Source organism: Elgaria multicarinata, chromosome 2, assembly GCF_023053635.1.
Source record: "Elgaria multicarinata webbii isolate HBS135686 ecotype San Diego chromosome 2, rElgMul1.1.pri, whole genome shotgun sequence".
Taxonomy (NCBI): Eukaryota; Metazoa; Chordata; class Lepidosauria; order Squamata; family Anguidae; genus Elgaria; species Elgaria multicarinata.
This window is the reverse complement of record NC_086172.1, coordinates 165983472-166006320: the sequence shown is the minus strand read 5'-3', so window position 1 is coordinate 166006320 and position 22849 is coordinate 165983472. Positions and strand designations below refer to the sequence as shown.

Genomic DNA, 22849 nt, shown 5'->3' with positions numbered 1-22849 from the left:
CAGTGATGGAAGAATTTGATCCAGTTTTCAGAATCAGCTCGATATTTACAAGCTTTCTTGGAGAATTGTCAGAAGAAATCTCATTTTTTCTCTCAAGAATTTCTCAAGAATGTTGGTGATGGTGTCTGCCTTTTTGTACCTTCTTGTAGCGCTTCCACTGTCCCCAACCCCACCCGACCCCCTAACTATACTTCGGTAACATACCTAAGAAAAAGGGGGGTTAGGTCTAGATAAGTGGCCAATAAAAAGGCTGCTTGTGGTTGCTATGAAATCATAGTGGTCAAGAGTTTCAAAGAGAATTTCATTGAGAGTAAGCGCACAAATATTAAATAGCTGTTGTGCATGTACCTATAAAGCAACCAGCTCTGCCTGAACACTGACTGAGCATGTGTAGAAAATCATGTTGCTTTCCAAGCTACAGACAAACATCTGGAGAGAATAAAGATCAATCCCTATGACATATTTGAATTCTAAACCAGGTTATTGTAACTTAGGTGTGATCATTGATTCTAACGCACGGAGCTGCTGCTGTTACGGTTAGTTTGAGCCTCAGTAAATATTATTATGGCTGGAAAATTGCTTTACAAGTCTCAAAAAGAAAGCTGAGATTCTTAGCAGGCCCAATATTACATAAGATTTCAGACTGTAGCGCATTCAGACAACACCATAGGGCTCATCTCCATGAAGCAGTTATTCCACTATGAAAGTGGTATGAAAGCAGTATATAAAAGGCAGGAGCCACCCTACTGCTTTATAGCGTTATTGGACTGCACTGGCAACTATTGGGACCCATTGACACATACCATATACTGCTTTCATACCACTTTCATAGTGCTATATCCTGCTTGGTGTAGATGTGTCCTGGGCCCCAACAGTTGTCAGTGCACTTCAGTACCATTATAATGCAGTAGTGTGGCTCCTGCCTTTTATATGCCGCTTCCATACCACTTTCATAATGGAATATCCTGCTTGGTGTAGATGTGCCCATAATCAATCGTGGAGTAATAATCAACTTGATGGTTGTTTACCTAGGGGTTACTCCCCACACAATGTGATAATAATCAACCATGGTGTGAATTAGGATCAGCGTTGAGTTGACTATTAGTCCATGCCGAGTTGACTCACTCATTCCCTGCCCTCTCTCCATCTCTCAGTATGTCATCAGCCATAGCTGTCGAAAATCCATCCTGCCAGCCGTACTACACCGGCAGCCACCGCTTTGGCTGCTCTTGCCTTGAGACTCTGTGGCTGACAAAATAACCAACAGTGGCTGAGGGAATAGCCAACGGAGCCCACCACACAACCTGATAACCCATGGTGGTTCAAATAGCCAACTCTGCACAGCGTTGGTTATTTGTTTGAGTTATTTCGGCCAAATAACCAACCATTGGTTTAAAAAAATCCCTCCACACAACACGATAATCCACAGGGTGTTAAATAACCAACTATCGACTGTTTAAACCACCAGTGGTTATCATGTTGTCTGAGCCCAGTCTCAATTTGTTTATTAAAACACAAGCAGACACTTATAGAGTTTTTTAGACAATCTGGTTTCAGCAACGAGTCTGAATGTTCCTGATTAACTTTCCACTAGCTTTCCTCAATGCCTCAAGTAGCATTGTGCTTCAGGGAGGAGAACTGGTGTTTTTTGCTCAGGAAATCTAAGTAATCTCAAAAATCTTAGTGTTACAAGAAGGGTTCTTTGTATTTCCACTTGCATCAATGAACACTGCTAGGGGGCAAAGAGTGAACTTTGCCAGCTATGCTCCCAAGGTAGCTCACAAAGTGTATTTAAAAACCACCAAAAATCCATTAAAACACCCAACAAAAGAGAGACTCTGCAGCCTATTATGAAATCACAAAAGGTTGAGAAATAGCAAACCAACTAAAAAAAACCCTAAAAACTAAAAAAGCTAAAAACTTAAAAAATAATTTTAAAAAAGAGAAATAGCAAACCAACTAAAAAAAACAGTCTTACTACCACTGGTGGTGAAATATGGGGAGTGTAGGACAAGGCCTTTTCTGTTGCCGCACCCCTGTTGTGGAACCTGGGAGGTTTTGCGGTATTAAGCATGCTACAAATAAAAGATGACCAATTGCGCCTCCTGGGTCCCACAGCCAAGATGCTGCAACAAAAATGGCCTTGACCTGCATCCCCAATAACTTCATCTCTGGTGGTGGTAAGGTATGGAGCTGGGCCTGCACTGGCAGGTGGGCCAAACCATGTGGGAAAAGACAGAACTTCCATGTTGCACTGTACAACGCAGCTGCAGAATATAAACAGTTCTGAATGCAGCCATTTAACGGCTGGTAACTCAGTAGCTGAGAAATCACATCACCGTAGCAACCTCAGTTGCCGTTTCCCAGTATGAATATTGTTTGAAGAAAGGGGGGAAATGAAAAAGCAGATATTATTTGGACACAATCATTGTTTACAGCAGCAACAAAGGGCTATTTGCTTCAATATAGTTTTGTTTCATCTGTGCATGCTGGCTCGCCTATTAAATGCTCTAAGAACGCCTTAGTACGATAGTTACAAATTATGCTATTGGATGGAAAAGGTCACCTCGAAGCACAACCCTTCCTTAGGAGACACTTTCTGCTCAGGCCCTTGGATAAAGCAGAAATGCACTAACAAGAAAACACAGATGAAGGCGGGGGGAACCCACTCAGTCACGTAGCCTGGTTCTTTCACAAATGTGGAAGTGTTTCCTACTGAACACGCCTGAGAGCTGTGTTCAGCAGTTACCGCGTTGGGATTGGATGCTTTGGGTTTCTTAAGAGAAAGTACAGATCGAAAAGGTAGGCAAGGAAAGACGATTAGAGCATTACAGCCGCTGGCCCCATTCCTTTTTTTAGGTGGATTGCTGGTTAACAGTCCAGGAGGTTCGTTAATGTTTCATCAATGGGAGCTAATGGTGATGTCCTCCTGTTCGTTGGGAAACTCTCTTGTGTTTTTGAATGAGATACTCGTCGGAGCATGGAAAGGGTGGCAAACTGCAGCTGAGAGGAGGTGGCTGAGGTAGCAGCGTCTGAAAAATAGCAGCTAGCAGTTTGGAAGAGAGAAAGGCAGAGAGAAAGGGGAGGGAGAGAGGGGGGCATGGCTAGACAGGGTGATTTCCCGGGGATCACCCCAGGATTATCCCTGTGCGTACACATGACACACAGGGGATCCTGGGGGCAGGGAGGGGGGATGATCCCTCCCTTGCCCCAGGATATGGCCCTTCACTTTAATCTCGTTTTTTCCGCGGTCTCAGGATTGTCCCGAGACTGCAGGACATGAGGTTGGGCATCCTGTTTTTGTCCGGCTCTTCATGAGTAACTGTGAGGAGCCGGGAACCAGGCACGGAGCGCCTCAGGAGCTTTGTGCCCATCAGGGGTGGCGTGGGGGGAGCAGGAGGGCTTTTTAACAACAACAACAACAACAACAACAACAACAACAACAACATACCTTTTCGATGGAGCGCTCCTGGCTCATTTCTGATTTTAAAAAAACACCAAAATGGCAGGCGTGACGTCCTCTTCCTCCTGGGACATCGCACACCGTGTGTAGACTAAGGGGGAGGATCTTGCAATCATCAAATCGAGAGATCATCCCCTTCCGCCCCCCTGGTCTAGCCATGCCCAGAGAGAGGGAGAGAGAGAGTTATCTGAAAACTGAAACCATTTTGTATACAGAGGGCTTCTGGAGGTCTTATCTGGGGCACTGAACCTGTTGCTTGCTAAGCGTGTCTTTTGCCTCCATGTGTGCTCTGCTTCTAATTTGTAAATGAAGTGAACATTACAAAGATGCCTTATGTCTACAGTGCTTGTTTTGTTGTTTATTCGTTCAGTCGCTTCCGACTCTTCGTGACTTCATGGACCAGCCCACGCCAGAGCTTTCTGTCGGCTGTCGCCACCCCTAGCTCCCCCAAGGTCAAGTCTGTCACCTCCAGAATATCATCCATCCATCTTGCCCTTGGTCGGCCCCTCTTCCTTTTGCCTTCCACTTTCCCGAGCATCAGCCTCTTCTCCAGGGTGTCCTGTCTTCTCATTATGTGGCCAAAGTACTTCAGTTTTGCCTTTAATACCATTCCCTCAAGTGAGCAGTCTGGCTTTATTTCCTGGAGTATGGACTGCTTTGATCTTCTTGAAGTCCAAGGCACTCTCAGAATTTTCCTCCAACACCACAGTTCAAAAGCATCTATCTTCCTTCGCTCAGCTTTCCTTATGGTCCAGCTCTCGCAGCCATAGGTTACTACGGGGAATACCATTGCTTTAACTATGCGGACCTTTGTTGTCAGTGTGGTGTCTCTGCTCTTAACTATTTTATCAAGATTTGTCATTGCTCTCCTCCCAAGAAGTAAACGTCTTCTGATTTCCTGGCTGCAGTCAGCATCTGCAGTAATCTTTGCGCCCAGAAATACAAAGTCTGTCACTGCCTCCACGTTTTCTCCCTCTATTTGCCAGTTATCAATCAAGCTTGTTACCTCATCCAAAAGAAAATAAGCCTGTGGGCTGTCTATACGGTGGTGGGGTGCCACCATGATGAGCTCAAACGCCATGCTTTCACTGCTGCAGGGCAGCAGCTAATCTCCACGCTGCAGCAAAGGTGTGGTGTTTCTGGCACCAGGCCCGACCCCTGTCCTCTGCCCAGGTGGACGGTGACCAATCAGGGGTTGCCATCCACTTGGCCATGCCTCCATCAGTGACTTTGGAGAAAAAAGTCAGGGTAAGTCCCTGACTTTTTTTCTTTGATCTTTCAAGGGAAAGACCCACAGTGGCTGCAGATTCACAGCCACCGCAGGGCTTTGGGTGTGTATAGACAGCTCCCTGGTATTTCTCATCATTCAGTGAATTGGGGAGTATGTAACAATAGGTATTCTGTACAGGTTAAATGGACAACCACATTTACTCTAGCAACCCAGGAGACAACCAGCATTTTGGTTTGAGTGTGTCCGTAGCTGGCTCAACCAGATAAAGTTACAGTGTAGTGACTTATAGCTTCATCCCACGTACCTGGTTCCCTCGAATTATCCCCTACAGCGCTAAGCTGTCGCCGTTGTTGTTGTTACCTAAATCACACCCCAAGTGGCAGCGCTCCTAAGATCCTTTGCAAAGGGTTTAAGGGGGAAAATGTAAAAAAATAATTTAAAAAATCAATGGATGACCCAATCCGATTCAAATTTGGTATGCTTAAAGCTCTCCTTAATATCTATTATTATGCCAATTTTGATGTCTTTATCTTTAAAACTTACGCAGATGTAAGCATTTGTTTAATTTTTCTTTAAACCTATCAAATCCTGCTCCTGCACCCGAAAACAACAAATGATTCGCTCCAAAAGTAGTACTAAAATAGGTCGGGTCTTTTGCCCTTTGAAGCACAATTAAAGCAGGATGCATGGGAGTACTTCACAGTCAAAGCAGATTCTAAGCTGGAAAACTTAGAGTCCTTTGTACGCAATTTGCAGTGATTGCACAGTATAACGCTGGTGTGATAAAGCTCTTAGGAGTATAAGCCAGCCTTCCTCAACCTGGCACTCTCCAGACATGTGGATTACAACTCCCAGCATCCCCCAGCCCAGCAGTGAACTGAGAGTGTCCCAGAACACACCCAGAATCCTCTGCAAGTTGCAGGGACGATAAGCCAAGACAAAAGTGTTCCTTAGCAGACAAACTCATCTGAGAAGCAGTCCCTGGTTGTAGAAAGCTTCAATTACGCCCTTCGAATTTAGCTGATATTTATTTATTTATTTATTTATAATATTTATATCCCGCCCTATATCACTAAGATCTCAGGGCGGCATACAGATAAAAACATACAGTATAAAAGAATAAATATACACAGTTAAAAACAAATTAAACCATGATCCAAGTTAAAACAATATATAATTTAAAAGCAATAGATACAGTTAAAACAGTTAAAACAATGTGCCAGTGAGTTTAGCCATCAAAGTCTTTGTTAAAAAGTCATGTTTTTACTTGGCGTCGAAATGAAATCAATGTTGGTGCCAATTGGGCTTCAAAGGGGAGGGCATTCCACAGTCGGGGTGCCACCCCAGAGAAAGCCCTCTCCCGTGTCCCATCATAGCATATATGTTGCATTGGTGGGATGCGGAGAAGGGCTCCTCCAACAGATCTAAGGTCTCAGGCAGGCATATATAAGGAGAGGCGCTCTCTCAAGTATCGAGGTCCCAAGCCATTTAGGGCTTTAAACGTCATTACCAGCACCTTGAATTCCGACAAGAAGCGTATAGGCAGCCAGTGCAGTTCCTTTAAGACTGGTGTTATGTGGGCTCTTTAAGATGTACCCACCAGCAGTCTAGCTGCTGCATTTTGCACTAGCTGCAACTTCCATGTCGTGTTCAAGGGCAGACCCCAAAGCACACGTGGCACATTGTGGAATGATACTTTTGGTTGATTTTACAGCAGTGCAACTCTCATCAATGAAATACTAAAGACACACATGACAGTACTAATGGACTTATAAACCTTTGTGTCAGCACTTGCTTTGTTATCCGTTACTGACCTTACCATCAATGAATTATATGTTTAAAATCAATAAACCCACATAAAAATCCTACTTTATTTTAAAAACATGGAAGTCCTGCTCAAATGTTATAAAATTATCTATCCCAGACCAGAAACAAGTTTCTTGGACCATAGCTCCATGGTTTTAAGTGGGTGCGAGTGTGAACAAACACCCTTTTAAAAATGTCTTCTATCAAAGAGAAGATGTCCAGGACATCCAGCAAGTGGCTCTAGGATTGTTTTTTTGTTTTCTAGTTTAATACCCCCCAACACATGCTGTACAATAGAAGCAGAAACTACAGGAAATGGTCTAGTCCTGCTGCAGCACAGCTGACAAAACCTTTCATTTATCTTTTTCTCATATTTCTAATGAGCTTTTCTTCACAAGGCTGTTAGTTGGCTGTATCTATTTTTGATTTCATCATAGAATTGAGATCTGAGCACTTCATGAAGAGTATCACCTTTCCTGCTTTTCTGCTACATTACCTCTAGGTGGCATAGTGGTATAGCAGAATAGCCCAATTACACAACTGGAAATAGCATATTCTTTCACTTTCTTTAAAGAATACCGCATTTTCCCTGCTCTAAAAAAGTTCTCAGAAAATGGTGTGTAAAAACAGAAACAAAACTAGAGGGTCATGATGTCATCTAAAGAACTTGTAAACAACTGTGAGTAAGGAAATGACAAGCGCATAATAAATGCCTCATGTAGAAAAGCTCTGGTTTTACTTGTCATGATAATGGCTGTGCTTACCATGTCTGTTAAGGAGTGGGATGACTGGACAAAGACTGACACAACCTGGAAAAAACAAAGACTACTGAGTACATGATTCCATAAGTTGCCAGAAAGACTGATTGTACCATAGATAGATAGATAGATAGATAGATAGATAGATAGATAGATAGATAGATAGACATATAAAACAAGCACCTTATTGCTCCCAAAAAGGATGACATCGGTGGCGCAAGGAACTCGGCCATGATCCCAGTTGGAAGTGTTTTCAAAATTGGTGTTTGGAATCCATCGTTTGTACACAGCGCTTGAAGCACCTGAGAAAGGAAAAAGAAATATAAATATACTACCAGTGAGCTTATCAGTAAAATGCTATGTCTCATTCCTCTCACTGAATGACCATAAATGAGAACACCAATGAAAACTGTGACCCTTGGAACTTTCCTTTATGCCAAACAGATGCTGTTTACTAAGCCATTCTAAAAATAAAAATCAAGTGGCCCATATACTTCAGATGTCACCACATGCCATAAAATGCCACATCAAAGTACCCTAAAGCACTGATTGATATCCCTTGCCCTGCATGCAGCATCAAGACCTATCCTTTTGTATATGTTGTGCTTTACAGCATTTTTTTTCGCAGCAATGGTGCTTTGCGGCAGAATGCTTCTTGCCTGGACTACTATATTGAAGCACTTTTACTACAGTTTTGCAACACTTGGATTCTATAATATATACCCTACCTTCAAGCAGTAGCCAATGCTGCACCATAATTTCAAAGACACAGTGAATGAGGTCAGCCCAAATACAAGTTTAGAAAAGTGTTTTGTTATTTGATGCACCAATCTAAAATTTTGCCTTATATTTTCCAGGGGGCTGCATTGGTGGCACCAGTTTGCCCCCACTTTTTTTGGGGGGATAACATGCTTTTTGGTGCTATGGGGTGGTGTCAGGTAATCCCAACGCAAGAGGCAGCACAGGCTTTCCAATGGCCATTCAGCTTGCCGCTCCCGCCTCCTCCTCCGCCTTCTGGCGACCAATAGGAGGTCGCTTTCCGCCCGGGAACGGCTTCGATGCAGCACTGGAGCAAGGACAGAAGGTGGAAGAGCCGTACTGACCTTCCTCTGGCAGAAAAAGACAGGGTAAAACCTAAACTTTTCTACTGCGCAGCTTTGTGGGAAAGCCCGGTGGTGGCTGCGAAGTGACTGCTGCATCGTGTAACTGACGCAGCACCACTGCTCAGCCACCGCTGTGCTTTCAACCCATATAGATAGCCCCCAGGAAGTTTGTAACAATAAAGAATTCCTGGTTAAGTACCCAAATGTCCATTTTGCTGTTCCCTCAACACAATGCTGCTTGCTTCATAAAGGACTAGTAGTGGATTGTAGAGAAATTCCAGATAAATTATTTTATTTATTTTTATTGTATTTACATCCTGCCTGTTTTCCTCCAAGGAACCCAAGGTGGCGTACATAATCCTCCTCCTCTCCATTTTATCCTCACAACAACAACCCTGTGACATAGGTTGGGCTGAAAGTCTCTGACTGGCCCAAAGTCACCCAGTGGGTTTCCTGGCCAAGCGTGGACTAGAACCTGGATCTCCCAACTCCCAGACCAACACTTGAGCCACTACACCACATTGGCTCAGATATTATGGCAAACTACAAGTACTACAACAAACAAATTTACATACAATTTATGTGTCTGATGCACCATCCAATGAATACAGGGAAACACGATAGGGGTGTACAAAATGATAGGGGTGTACAAAATTATGTGTGGTATGGAGAAAGTGGATAGGCTTTTCCCAATACTAGAAGTCTTGGGTCATTCCATGAATCTGAATGGTGGGAGATTCAGGACAGGTAAAATAGGGTGACCACATGAAAAGGAGGACAGGGCTCCTGTATCTTTAACAGTTGCATAGGAAAGGGAATTTCAGCAGGTGTCATTGGTATATATGGAGAACCTGGTGAAATTCCCTTTTCATCACAACAGTTAAAGCTGCAGGGGCCCTGCCCTCTTTTAAATCTGGTCACTCTAAAAACTAAAAAGCATCCTGTGTTCTGTTATTTAGGTCTCCATCACAGAAGGGACTATTGGTTTAATGCTTTCAGTGACCACTGTCAAAAGGTCAGGTGATGTAGCGTCTCCAGTGTATTCAACCTCGGCGTCATCTACACTATTCATTACACCGTTGTTTAAGTGCATTGTTGCGTCCTTCCTTGCTACGTTACGAAATGCAACTTGAGCCCAGTCAACCGAAATACCTTTTCTTCTAACGTTTTACCCCGGCACACTCTTCTTTAGAACGTTCTTCATTATGCTCATACCGTCTCTGAAGTAAACCTCCTTCTTCCTGTGACTCTGAGATTTGCTAGACCTGCCGGGATGGCAGGGAGGCGGGGCGACGCGTAGGGACGAGGGAAGCCCTGCAGCGTTTTAAAGGGGCCACGTGCGCCCCGAAAGATAAGCGTTTTTTAAAAAAATTAAGCCTCTGTCCCCTCTTTCACCGCCTGCCCTCCCTCCCCCTCCCCCTCGTCGCGTTGTGCCAGCTCTCCCTCCCCTCATCTAGCAAAGCCCTCACTTGTGCGCCTCTGCCTTTGGCCGTTTGCATAGCCATTCACACATATTCCCCCCCCCTCTCTCACACACAGGATCACTGGGGAGAGGCTTTAACCTCCCCACTCCAGTGATCTCAACACAGCCAAAATCACTGTTCCCAGACTGCTTGGGATCGCTGGGCGAGCAAGATTAAAACCTCCCCAACACACAACACTCCCACTTCAGCCAAAATTGCTGTTCACAGGAAGCAAAGACCATGGTCACGAGACATGACTTTGAAACACGGCGTTGAAAACAACGAAAGGTTGGGGCACATTGTTAGTATTAAAATGATTTTAATGGAAAGTGGAATGGTTTTAAAAGTCAGAAGAAACGTAACAACAACAGCATCACGTGACTGCTGACGTCATCTCTGCCAACTTGTTACGTTTCATCTAGACAAGTGTAGATTGTCTCCTCCACTGTATGTGGACCTTGCCTATTCAAGGGGCTGCAATGGCATCGACAGAGCCTATGCATGTAGAATTTGTATTCATGAAGGCTCTATCAAAGCATCATCAGATGGAGGGGGATCGCGTTTCCCTACCTTCGCTTTGAGTTTTGCTGCTGTCCCAAAATAGCAACAAACAGCTTCCTCTTTCTTCACACGGGGAAGAAAGAGGAAGCAAGCCACGACCACATGGCCCATTCAATGGACATTTTAATCATGCTGCTTCTCCTGCACACAGCAGGAAATGACGGCAGGTCTCATTATAGGGTTTTTTCCTGTCTTATTTTAAGACGGAAAAAAGACCAGAAGGAGCAGGAGATGTGCAGAAGGTAGATGTCGTCATCAAGAGGACCCTCGAAAACCATGAGTGGCCAGTAAGGAGTGTGCAATACAATGTTCGTCTGATGATGCTCTCAGATTTCCCACCCCACCCAAAAATTTGTGGGGCAGGAGTGAAAACAACTGACCATTTCCCCCCATACGAGCATTCAGAAGAATGTGTGAACAGATCTTATATGTCCACCTCTGTCTTATTTCCAAGAGGGATAAAAGATTGCTTTGTGTTGTTGGCCATTTTTATGGCAGTGTCTGATGAGGGTGGCTGGGCACAGTTAGAAGACGACTGGGAGAAGTGGGTAGCAATTCCATTAGAGCAGGAATCATAATAAGACTTTCTCAAGCCAAAAATCCAATTATTTGAGTCTCTCCCACCAAGACAAAAGAAAAATAGCATAGCCGGCAAAGTTCACACTATGGGCCTCTAGCATCATTCATTGATGCAAGCAGGAAGACATCCTCTTTGTACCACTACAAATTTTGAGATTACTTAGATTTCCTGAGCAAAAATCACCAGTTCACCCTGAAGCACAATGCTACTCTGGGCTTCGAGTTAAGCTGCTGGAAAGCTAATCAGGGATACTTAGATTTGTTGCTGGAAACAGGGACATTCATCAAAATGTACTTTAAAAATAAAGAACGAAAAGGAGTCTATAAGCAGCTGGCTGTAATCAAGCAACAGATGTGCATTTATGTTGTGCTCATTCACTCTTCCACCAAAATCCCTAAAATCTGATAGGGGCAGAAATCCTGCCAGGATTTGCTTATCTTTCACCTATATCCTTCCCCTCTCCTGGATAAGGTGCAGCAAAATCAAGCAGGGAGTATACATCTTTGCCAGAATTTGCTGCATTTTGCCTGCACATTCTCATGATCCAGTGGTAGCAAAATCCACCAGGAATTGGCTACCTTTAGCCTCCTTTGCAGGTTGCAAATCCAACAGGGGCAGGATATATATATATATATATATATATATATATATATATATATATATATATATATAAATAGTTACATCCAGACTGGTCTACTGTAATAGGCTCTACTGCCTTTGAAGACAACTCGGAAACTTCAACTGGTGCAGAATGCAGCTGCTTGAGTACTTTTTGGAGCTAGACACCAATTTTGTACCAACTGCACTGGTTTCTGGTGTGTTCAAGTTGGGCCCAATGCTGGGCCCAATTTGACCTTTAAAGCCTTAATATATTAGGTCTAGGTTATTTGTAGGACCTTTATAAACTTGCCCATGTTTTGGGATCATTGCCAGAGGTCCTACTTGCCGACTCACCATTAAGTTTTGTAAGGTTGGCAGGCACTAGATATGGGTCCTTCTCAGTGGTAGCCCCTGCACTACGGGACTCTCTCCCAAGAGATATATGACTGCCTCCACCTGTTGTACTTAAGTTAAGACACTTTTTAAAACCATTTTATTATTATTTTTGTCAGTAATTGAAAGGATTTTTCTGTTATTACATCTGCTGCTTTTGTTACTGTTTATTCCTGATTTTGTTCAAAATGATTCATTTTATGAACTTCTTATATTGATATTATAGGGTGACCATATGAAAAGGAGGACAGGGCTCCTGTATCTTTAACAGTTATATGGAAAAGGGAATTTCACCTGGTGATATTTCCCTCTTCATCACAGCAGTTAAAGCTGAAGGAGCTATACTAGAGTGACCAGATACAAAAGAGGGCAGGGCTCCTGCAGCTTTAACTGTAGTGATGAAGAGGGCATTTCACCAGGTGCTGCACACATGCAAAGGACACCTGCTGAAATTCCCTTTTCAATACAGCTCTTAAAGGGGTTCATCAGACACACGCACGCTACTGCCCACTTACGGATGTGCACGCATCCTTTAGATGACAATGTCCGCCTTCCATGCGCCTTCTGCTCCTTCCACTTGTTTTTCCGTAGCAAAATAGACCCCATTTAATCTGACGTAAATAGAATGTGCTGCAATCTCCTGTTGTGTGCAGGAAAACCGGTACGATAAAAACAGCCTCTGAATACGCCACGTGGTCTTTCTTTACTTCCTTTTACCCCTCCGGAAAGAACGAGGAAGTGTGGAGAAATGACGGTAAGGAAATACTATTTCCCCCAGTGTGATGATGCTCAAAGATACAGGAGCCCTGTCCTCCTTTTCATATGGTCACTCATATGTAGGGTGACCATATGAAAAGGACAGGACTCCTGTATCTTTAACAGTTGCATTGAAAAGGGAATTTCATCAGGTGTCATTTGTATATATGGAGAACCTGGTGAAATTTCCTCTTCATCACAACAGTTAAAGCTGCAGGTGCCCTGCCCTCTTTTAAATCTGGTCACTCTAGTATAGAGCTTTAACTGTGGTGATGAAGAGGGAATTTCACCAGGTTCTCCATATATACAAATGACACCTGCTGAAATTCCCTTTTCTATGCAACTGTTAAAGATACAGGAGCCCTGTCCTTCTTTTCATATGGTCACCCTACCCATATGTATGTTTTATACTGTAAGCCACCTTGGGCAGGCTGTAGTCTTGAGGCAATAAATAATCAATCAGCCCTCCTGCTCACATAAAGGAGTGCTACTTATAATCTTTGTATTGCTGCTGGTTTTTACTTTGGCTTTATACTCTAGTTTTAAACTTTTAAAAGTTGTTTAATGTTTCATCATGCTGCGTTTTATGGATTTAATTGTTGTGAAGTGCCCAGAGAGCTTCAATTATTGGGCAGTATAGAAATGTAATAAATAAATAAATAACATTTACACACACTGAGACACCCTTTCACAATAATGGAGAACCCGTAGCTACCAGGAGGCATGGCCAGCAGGTGTGTGGCGGTTATATGTGAACCGCTTCGAGATGTTATTTTTAAAGCAGTATAGAAGCATCTCAAATAAATACATAAATAAATAGCTAATGCACGCTGATGCTGTTTGGCACTGGCTGAAAGGCAATTCAGATGTGATTCAATCTTTCCTGAATTCAACCACTTCAGGTTACTGCTGGAGTTTTCTTTCCTTGACTGCTCCTCATGTTAAAATTGATCTTCCTGCAGGTGGAAAGCTAGAGTCACAGGAAGAAGGCTAGGTTAAACCTTCTGAGTACATGGAAAGTTTACATGTTGGCGATAATATGTTGACTTTCAACATGCAACCTCCTCCTAGGCCAATAATTCTGCTGTCAGTATGCTTAGGCCTTGGCTGGGTTGTTGTGCTTGTTGAGTGTATTGGGGAGGGTTATTTTAAGAAAGGGAGGAGGTATTTGGTACTGCCAGCCTGCTAATCTCCAGATATACTTCTTCAGCCACTCATAACTTATGAGTTATGAGAGGTTGTTAAGCTCTGGTGGTTGTTAAGCTACTAACAACTGTTTTCACTTGCCATCCTTCCAGATGCATAGCCAGCCTAAAGGTTCGGGGGCAGAGGGTTGGCAAAAAAGTAGGTGGGCAGTTCACATTGTTTACAGGTCTATTAAAAACAAGTTTCTAATTATTTGTTTGTACAAAAATTTAGGGGGAGGGGCAGAGGCAATTTAGAGGGACCAGGGCTCCCATAGTCCACCCCTGGCTACAGGACCACATCCTCCTCAACTAGCAAAGAAGCCATCTTGGGACAGAGGGTGAGGTGGGAGTTTGTGGGTGGGAAGCATCATATGAGAGCCAGTGTGGTGTAGTGGCTAAAGTGTTGGACTGGGAGTCGGAAGATCCGGGTTCTAGTCCCCACTCGGCCATGGAAACCTACTGGGTGACTTTGGGCTAGTCACAGACTCTCAGCCCAGCCTACCTCACAGGGTTGTTGATGTGAGGATAAAATGGAGAGGAGGATTATGAACACTGCCTTGGGTTCCTTGGGGGGAAAAAGGTGGGATATAAATGCAATAATAAATAAATAAATATGTGAGGAACAGATACATAGAAAAGAAAGCAGACTCCCAATAAAAAATATGGCAGAAATAGAACCTGTTTCTCACATCCCCTCTATCACAGAAATTGCTTATTAACACCCAGCTCAAAACAGGAGTCCTTTCAGAAATTCATCCCTCACAACCCCTCCCCCTCACACTCTCGACCCATCAAGCCCCCTCAGAGCCAAAAAATTCACACACACCCCAGTACCTGAGCTCATTTGCTTCATTGAGTGCACATTACTTAGCATCCATTGTCAGTGACCGAGTTACAGGTCACATCAAAGCGAAAGAGAGACTCTGAATAAGCGGACTGCATGACTCATAACCATTGAAGTGTTTTCTGGGGCTACGATGCCCTGGTGGGCCTGCCATGGTAAGAGCTTTAATTAGTTGGACTCCTAGCTCTTGGGCTTCAGGCAGGTTATGTGTATCCAATGTAAAAATATATATAAAAAAATAAACTTGACATCAGAGTGTGAAGTCTATAAAAATGTAAAACAATTCTTAGAGAGACATATTTATTCCATACCTATTTGAGATATTGGTTTTGGACAAGAAAGCAGTAGAAACTATGGGGTTTTCTTTGTTAATTAAGTGGTAATAATGGGCATTTTCAGTTATATGGTTTCCAATTAGCTAAATGCAAGACATCCCTAGAGAGAAGGAAGCAATGCTGATTCTGAATGATGACATAACACACTCTCAGAACCAGTAAACAACAAAGATGGAACAGTAGATATTAATTCCGTAAGCAAGAGGCATAGTCCTTTCTTGGGGGACGCAGCCCAGACCCCTCCTTTCCGCCCTGAGAGAAATGAAGGATACTGCTTTATTCCAGGTCACTATCTAGCTGAGTGCTGTCCGTCTGGCAATGGCTCTCCAGAGTTTCAGGCAGAAGATTTTCCATCACCTGCTGCCTGATCCTTTTAACTGAAGAAGCCCTTGCCCTCTCCCTGAATTAGATTGGGTTCTGGAGGAGGGAGGTTCTATCCTGTCTCCAGCCTTAGCTAGACCAGGCTATATTCTGGGGCGAACCCCGGGATCGTCCCTGTGCGTCCACATGATGCACAGGGGATCCTGGGATCAGGGAGGGCTCATCCTTCCCTTGCCCCAGGATATAGCCCTCCCCTTTGGGCCTGCTTTTACCGCGGTCCCGGGCTGAGCCGGAGACCGCGGAACGTGTAGCCCGTTTCCGCAATTTGACCCCGCTCCATGCGATTACATCGGGGTTAGGGTGGGGGGAACGGGGAAACCAAATTAAATTTTTAAAAAAACTTACCTTCTGCACACGAGCGTTCGTGTGCTGCCGGTCCTTTAAGAAAATGAAAAAAATGGCGGGCACAACACCTCTCTTCCTGAGGTCGTCACACCTTACGTGTAAACAGAGGAGGGATCTCGCGTTAATCACAATGCGAGATCTTCACTCCTCCATCCCAGACTTTCAGGTAGGTCTAGCTAAGGCCTCTCTGTGTCATGTCCCTTATCAATATTGTCCCCCTCAACAGCTTCTATTAGCCCCACGGTGGGGTGATGGGAGACACAGGTACCCATATTGTAACTGTCTTTTATCTCCTCCACAGCAAAAAACAGCTTTGGAGGGGATGAACTCTGGGAAGTGCCACCAGAGAAAAGATTAACCTGACCTCGCCCAGCATCACAGGCCCAATCCAAGATCCGCCATGGATCCCTTCAAAGCAAGGAAAAGGTATTGAGATACACTTGCACAACTCCTGCTTGCTTGACACTACATCTCGGGACTAGGGCTGTGCACAATGGCCATTTCATGATGGATCCACCGTTTTATGACAGAACCACCATTTTATGACAGAACTGCCATTTCAATGTACAGCCCTAGGCCTCTGTAAAGAAGAAACTACAACTCCCAGCATGCACTGCCTGGGTGGGTTGAACCTAAATGAGCCCAGGAACAGTGGGCACTTGTGGCCTTCCCAGTACCACTGCTGTGATTGCCCACTCACAAACGCAATCGTCTACTCCCTGTCGCGATTCAGGATACTCTAGTCCCTGGAATATTCGTCACACATTCCTCAGGTGCTCTGCAGCCACCTGCTTCTCCTGAGGAAGTGGGCGGCTCCCAGGGAAAGCAGGTGCCTGCAGGGTGCCTGCAGAATGCGCAATGACCCCTCCAGGGACTGGAGTATCTTGGATCACATCAGGGAATGGGCGATCGCACCGATGAGCAACTGATTGCGGTGGCAAGCAGGCTATCGCGTTTGCAAGCAGGCACGTATGTTGGCGGCAGCAGGGAGGACACGAGTGCCCACTGTTCCTGGGCTCCGGTAGGTTCAGCCCTCGTAGGCAGTGCATGCTGGGAGTTGTAGGCTGTTTCTTCTTTACAGAGGCCTAGCGCTGTGCATTAAAATGGCGATTCCATCATAAAATGGTGGATCCGGCATGAAATGGCCATCATGATTTAGATTTCCTAATCAGGAACTAAATTAGGCAAGGCAAGAATTACATGATAGTGAACATGACAGTTGTTTATCTAGGGAGTACTCCCCACACAATATGATAATAATCAAGCATGGTGTGGATTAGAATCAGCATTGACTGATTTGCTGATTTGACTCATTTATTTTCATTTTTTTCATTTATTGCATTTTTATACTGCTCAATAGCCAAAGCTCTCTGGGCGGTTTACAAAAATTAGAACTACAACAATATTTAACAATATAGTAATCAGCAACATCACAATAATACTCAAAAATATACTAAATACAAGTTCACAGCAAAACAAACCAGATAAAAAGATAAAAAGAAAAGAAAGCTTGGTTGGAACAGCATTTCTCCCCCTGAAGCAGCACCTCTCTTCAGCTCCAGCCTTGCTTTTTTAAAGCCTCCAGGTGGGGGGGGGAAGGGAGCAGGTGGAATAGCTCACCCTTGGTGGAACAGCGTTTCTCCCCCTGAAGCAGCACCTCTCTTCAGCTCCAGCCTTGCTTTTAAAGCCTCCAGGTGGGGGGGGGGAGGGGAGCAGGTGGAATAGCTCACCCTTGGTGGAACAGCATTTCTCCCTCTGAAGCAGCACCTCTCTTCAGCTCCAGCCTTGCTTTTAAAGCCTCCAGGTGGGGGGGGAAGGGAGCAGGTGGAATAGCTCACCCTTGGTGGAACAGCATTTCTCCCTCTGAAGCAGCACCTCTCTTCAGCTCCAGCCTTGCTTTTAAAGCCTCCAGGTGGGGGGGGGAAGGGAGCAGGTGGAATAGCTCACCCTTGGTGGAACAGCGTTTCTCCCCCTGAAGCAGACTCACTTATTCCCTGCCCTTCCCCACCCCCAGTTCTCTCACTATTATATAGGCTGACCATGTGTAAAGGCGGACAGGACTCCTGTATCTTTAACAGTTGTATTGAAAAGGAAATTTCAGCAGGTGTCATTTGTATATATGGGGAACCTGGTGAAATCCCATCATCATCACAACAGTTAAAGCTGCAACAGCCTTGCCCTCTTTTGTATCTGGTCACTGGAGAGGGAATTTCACCAAATGCTGCATGCATACAAATAACATCTGTTGAATTGCCCTTTTCTGTACAACTGTGAAAGATACAGGAGCCCTGTCCTCCTTTTCATAGGGTCACCTTAAATACTAGTATCCCATCAGCCGTTGCTTTTGAAAAAACTATCCTGCCGGCTGAACTAGAGTGGCAGCTGCCATTTTGACTGCTCTTGCCTTGCGACTCTGTGGCTGATGAAATAGCTACTGGTGGCTGACAAAATAAGCAACTGTAGATACTGATGCCCTAGTCCACATTCAGCTTGCCTGACAGTGGGAAAGCTGTTGCAGGTGGGGGCGGGGGATGAGGAGAAGCTCCTCAAGCCCCAACATTGGTGGGACTTTGTGGTAACACTGGCCAGAAGAGGAGCTTACAAGGTGATATTCGTTTTTAGGGACCCTCCTCCTGGCCTCTTTGAATTGCAGCTCCCAGCTACGAGGCTCCAAGCAGAGCGATTCGTTTTTGCTCCTGATGCTGGGAGCAAAGGTGCTCTCTCTGAGGCAGTGGTTCTCTAGCGTGGCAGCAGAGCAGCTGGAAGACTGTTCCTGCTGCATCTGGATCCCCACTCAATGCCTGCTCTCAATTTGGTGCTTATTGCTTGAGATCTTAGGGTGTGCCTGGGCACACCCAGCACACCCCTTGAGCACGCCTATGACAGAGATAGGTTTTCCCTATGGGAAAAAAGAGCAGCTTTTGAGGGAGGACAATTTTCATTCAGAAAATGGTGCTTGGGGAAAGAGCAAGGAAACCCATCCTTCCCAGTCCAGACCCAATGGCTCCATACCCACAGTTGTTATCTGCTTAAATTTAAAGAGATCTATGAGATATCTTTTCTAGTTTAGTCCTCACTGAGATGATAAACCTGTGGGTTATATCATTGCAGGTGATATGGAGGCGGGGACTCATCTGATTGAAAGCTCCCCCATATAAAAAATAAAGCGTGGGCACATACAAAACAAAGCATCTAGTTGTCCGTGTAGAGGAAATGGGTTTTTTGTTTGGAGGAACGTTTGGTCATGCAAGCCTCTATGTGCAGTCTAAAGTGGTACAGCCCAGGCACTGGTTGACAACTTCAGTGAGAATTCAGCCTTGGAAAATGAACTGCAATGCAGGACGGTAATAGAATCCATGAGCTCGGCATATACTTCAAACTCCCCATTGCATGGTGCTTAAGATAGGGTGTCATCCACCCTGTCGAACACCAGAGCAAACCTTGCTGTCAAGTGAAACAAAACAACAAGCTACATGCCTTGATTGTGCCATCAATAAATTAACATTAAGATGCATATGCTTAAATTGCTCTATGACCTGATGTGAATGATATGCTCGTTCACTTATTTTTTTTCTAACCTTTTCAAAACAAATACTAATTCACAAAATGTCACAAATATGAAACATAGCATAGTGTAGGGGTTGAAAGTGTGAGCTGTCAGCCGGGAGGTTCTTGCTTCAAATCTCAACTTACGTCTGCATTTAAAAAACACAGATTTAGGCAAGTCACTCTTCTCTTAACTGCTGTCTACCATCTGTATTATTATTATTATTATTATTATTACATTTGTATACCGCCCCATAGCTGAAGATCTCTGGGCGGTTAAAGATAATACTGATCTACTTTACAAGGTTGTTGTAAAAACTTAATGAGATAAGATTAAGCATTTTGAACATTTGAAATACAGTATTATTATCATTACTGTGCAGGAGAAACATTCAATTTATTTGATTGCATGTTATTCCTTCTTGTGTAATTACCATGCTATTTTATATGATAAAATGCTGCAAATTGCAATATAATATTGCCACATTCTCAGCAGGGGCAAACTGATTTTATCTTAAGGAAGTAAATGTTTGTTTGTAGCTTGATTCTAATGCATTATGATGCTTGCTTTTTACATCATCATCATCATCATCATCATCATCAAATTTCACACGGACAGCCATAGTGTTGTTACCTTAATGCAGATTTTTACATTTCTATAAATATTCTTCCTTCTGCTTTAATCAGTTCTTGCACTGAGGAATCATGGTCTTTGAATGTTAAATAGCCATGCATATTCAACAGAAGTCAGCTCACACTGCATAGCTTCAGGCTTTACATATGGAAAGGGGAGGGTGGGTAGGCAGGAATAGAAAGCAAAGAAAGAAAAATCCAAGCTGCAGAGCTGCAGTGAGTGTGCTGGATATGTAGATCACTAACTACTCCAATACTTTCTCTTTGTCCATCTGGAAATGAGTTTTTCTGCCTGAATTCTAAATATGTCACGAACTGCAGAATCGATGGTTCTCTTGCACAGAAGCGCAATGAGAGGAGAGACATGATTTTGCCTCCATTTTCCAGTCTTAGAAGCTACTCACCATTACGGTACTTACCAAGGAGATGTAAGAAAATGAAGAAGAAAAGCAGAGCCTTCATTTCACAGCTTGTTACTTGGACTTTGTCTCCTCTTGATCTCCCAACAACCTTTGGACTATCCAGGATCATATGACACTTTGGAATTTGAAGGAGACTCTGCATGACTATAAGGCAGCTAAGAGGGCGATAGAAGTTTTTTTCTTACTTCAGACACAGAGAACGTCATCAGATGAGCGTTTTATCGCGGGTACTTTTGACACTGACATCCACTGCCCATGTGTCTCTCGCTCCTTCTGGTCTTCTTTCTGCAACAAAATAAGACCCCCGTTAAATCCAGTGTCTTTTGGGGGGGGGGGGAAGTGAAATGTGCCTCCATTTCCTGCTGTGTACAGGAAAAGCAGCGCTATAAAAACACCCACTGAATAGTCCATGTGGTCATTGTTTACTTCCTCTTTCTTCCCCGTGTGAAGAAAGAGGAAGAATTGTGGGACAGAAGTGGGTGGGGGTGGGGGGAAGTGACACTAAGGAAAGGCAATTTCACCCCTATCTGATGACGCTCAGAATCTGTGGGTATCCAGACAGAGGGCTCCTAATGTTGACAATCAACAAGTATTGCACAGCTATTCTAGCTTTTCTTTCCTGGTAAGAAAAAAGACTGGAGAAGTGGTGTGGAATTGTGGGAGGGCCACAATTGAAGATGATGATGCCTGGACACTCGCCCAACCCAAATTCAATGAATGAGGCCTTATCGGGAAGAAGGGTGCACTTCATGTGTCTCTGCTGAAGCATGATTTGGACTGTAGCCCATCAACAAGGGCTGAATCTCACACTACTTTTTAATATTACACAGTGCAAAAGTCACATCTGTGTCTCAAACGACCCAGAAAAAAGGAATATGAGCATTACTGCAAGCATACAACATGTGCGCCCCCCCAAAAAAAATACAGCGCTCCAATGGTCCAATAGATCTCTTCTTCATCAAGTTAGGTTTATTTTTATATGACTGGTAGGCTGTGTTTGGCATAAGGGGTCACACAAATTGTGTACGTCTGAACCTTATGAGATTCCCACTGTGGCACTCCCCGAAACCATCGCCAAAAACACCACTCGCTCTCATCCAGGTATTAGGATTTTGAACATGGCAAATCTGAAGATGAACTCGTTTGGTGACTTTGAACAGAAGTGCATCCAGCCTGCATTGAACTCTCACACTCTGTATACATCTTTGACTTTATATTCAGCTGCCTCATAACAGGCCAGACTAGTCCCATATTACCTACTCTAATTGTCAGCAGCTCTCCAGGGTGTCAGGCTAAGGTCTTTTCCTTCACCTGCTACCAACTCCTTTTTTTTAAGTGGCGATGCCAGGAATGGAAACGGGAAGCTTCTCCATGCAAAGTCTGCACGTCACTACTGAGCTGTAATTCCTTCCTCTTTCATTGCTTCTCCCACCTTACTTCACTGCAGCCAGAAGCCATTGCAGAGCCATTACGGGCTGTGCAGTCTGCCTTGAACCCGCTGCAGTTTTTCAAGGTATCCCACTTCTGGTGTAGAGTGAGCATTAAACCAAGGGCCAATTCATCACCTAACCACTGGTCTCCCGGAAGCAGTTCGCTGCATGATGTCTTCCTGCTCATGATCCCCTACTAGGAGGAGGGCTTTCTCCGCTGTGGCACCCCGGTTGTGGAACGAGCTCCCCAGAGAGGTCCGCCTGGCGCCTACACTGTACTGCTTTCGTCGCCAGCTGAAGACCTTTTTATTCACTCAGTATTTTAACACTTAATTTTAACTTAAATTTAAATTTTACTGTTTTAACTCTGCATTTTAATCTTATAATCAACTTTGCTGTGTGGTTTTATCCTGGTTGCGCTTTTTATACTGTATTTCATAATTGTGTTTTTAACCTGTTGGGTGTTTTATTGTGGTTTTAATTTTCGTGAACCGCCCAGAGAGCTTCGGCTATTGGGCGGTATAAAAATTTAATAAATAAATAAATAAATAAATATTTATATGCAGCTGGCATCTAATATTAGTATTTGATAGCACTCTTCAAATACTTAAAAGGTTGTCACACAGAGGAGGGCCAGGATCTCTTCTCGATCCTCCCAGAGTGCAGGACACGGAATAATGGGCTCAAGTTAAAGCAAGCCAGATTCTGGCTAGACATCAGGAAAAACTTCCTGACTGTCAGAGCAGTACAACGATGGAACCAATTCCCTAGGGAGGTTGTGGGCTCTCCCACACTAGAGGCCTTCAAGAGGCAGCTGGACAACCATCTGTCAGGGATGCTTTAGGGTGGATTCCTGCATTGAGCAGGGGGTTGGACTCGATGGCCTTGTAGGCCCCTTCCAACTCTGCTATTCTATGATTCTATGATTCTATGATTTTTCTTTCTGCATGTCATTGCAAACATTGTTTTGAATGCATTTTTGTTTGCTTGCTACATCTATATACCATCTTTC

General features: G+C 44.1%; 1 protein-coding gene across 1 annotated transcript in view; it reads right to left on the bottom strand.

Moving 5' to 3' along the window:
* Positions 1-22849, bottom strand: part of AMN (amnion associated transmembrane protein) — a 109457-nt gene that overhangs the window by 67950 nt on the left and 18658 nt on the right. The window contains exons 4-5 of the mRNA XM_063118492.1: positions 7442-7589; positions 7265-7309 (exon numbers count right to left, since the gene is read on the bottom strand). Coding sequence (XP_062974562.1) covers positions 7265-7309; positions 7442-7589 — 193 coding nt within the window. The remainder of the gene's footprint in view (positions 1-7264; positions 7310-7441; positions 7590-22849) is intronic.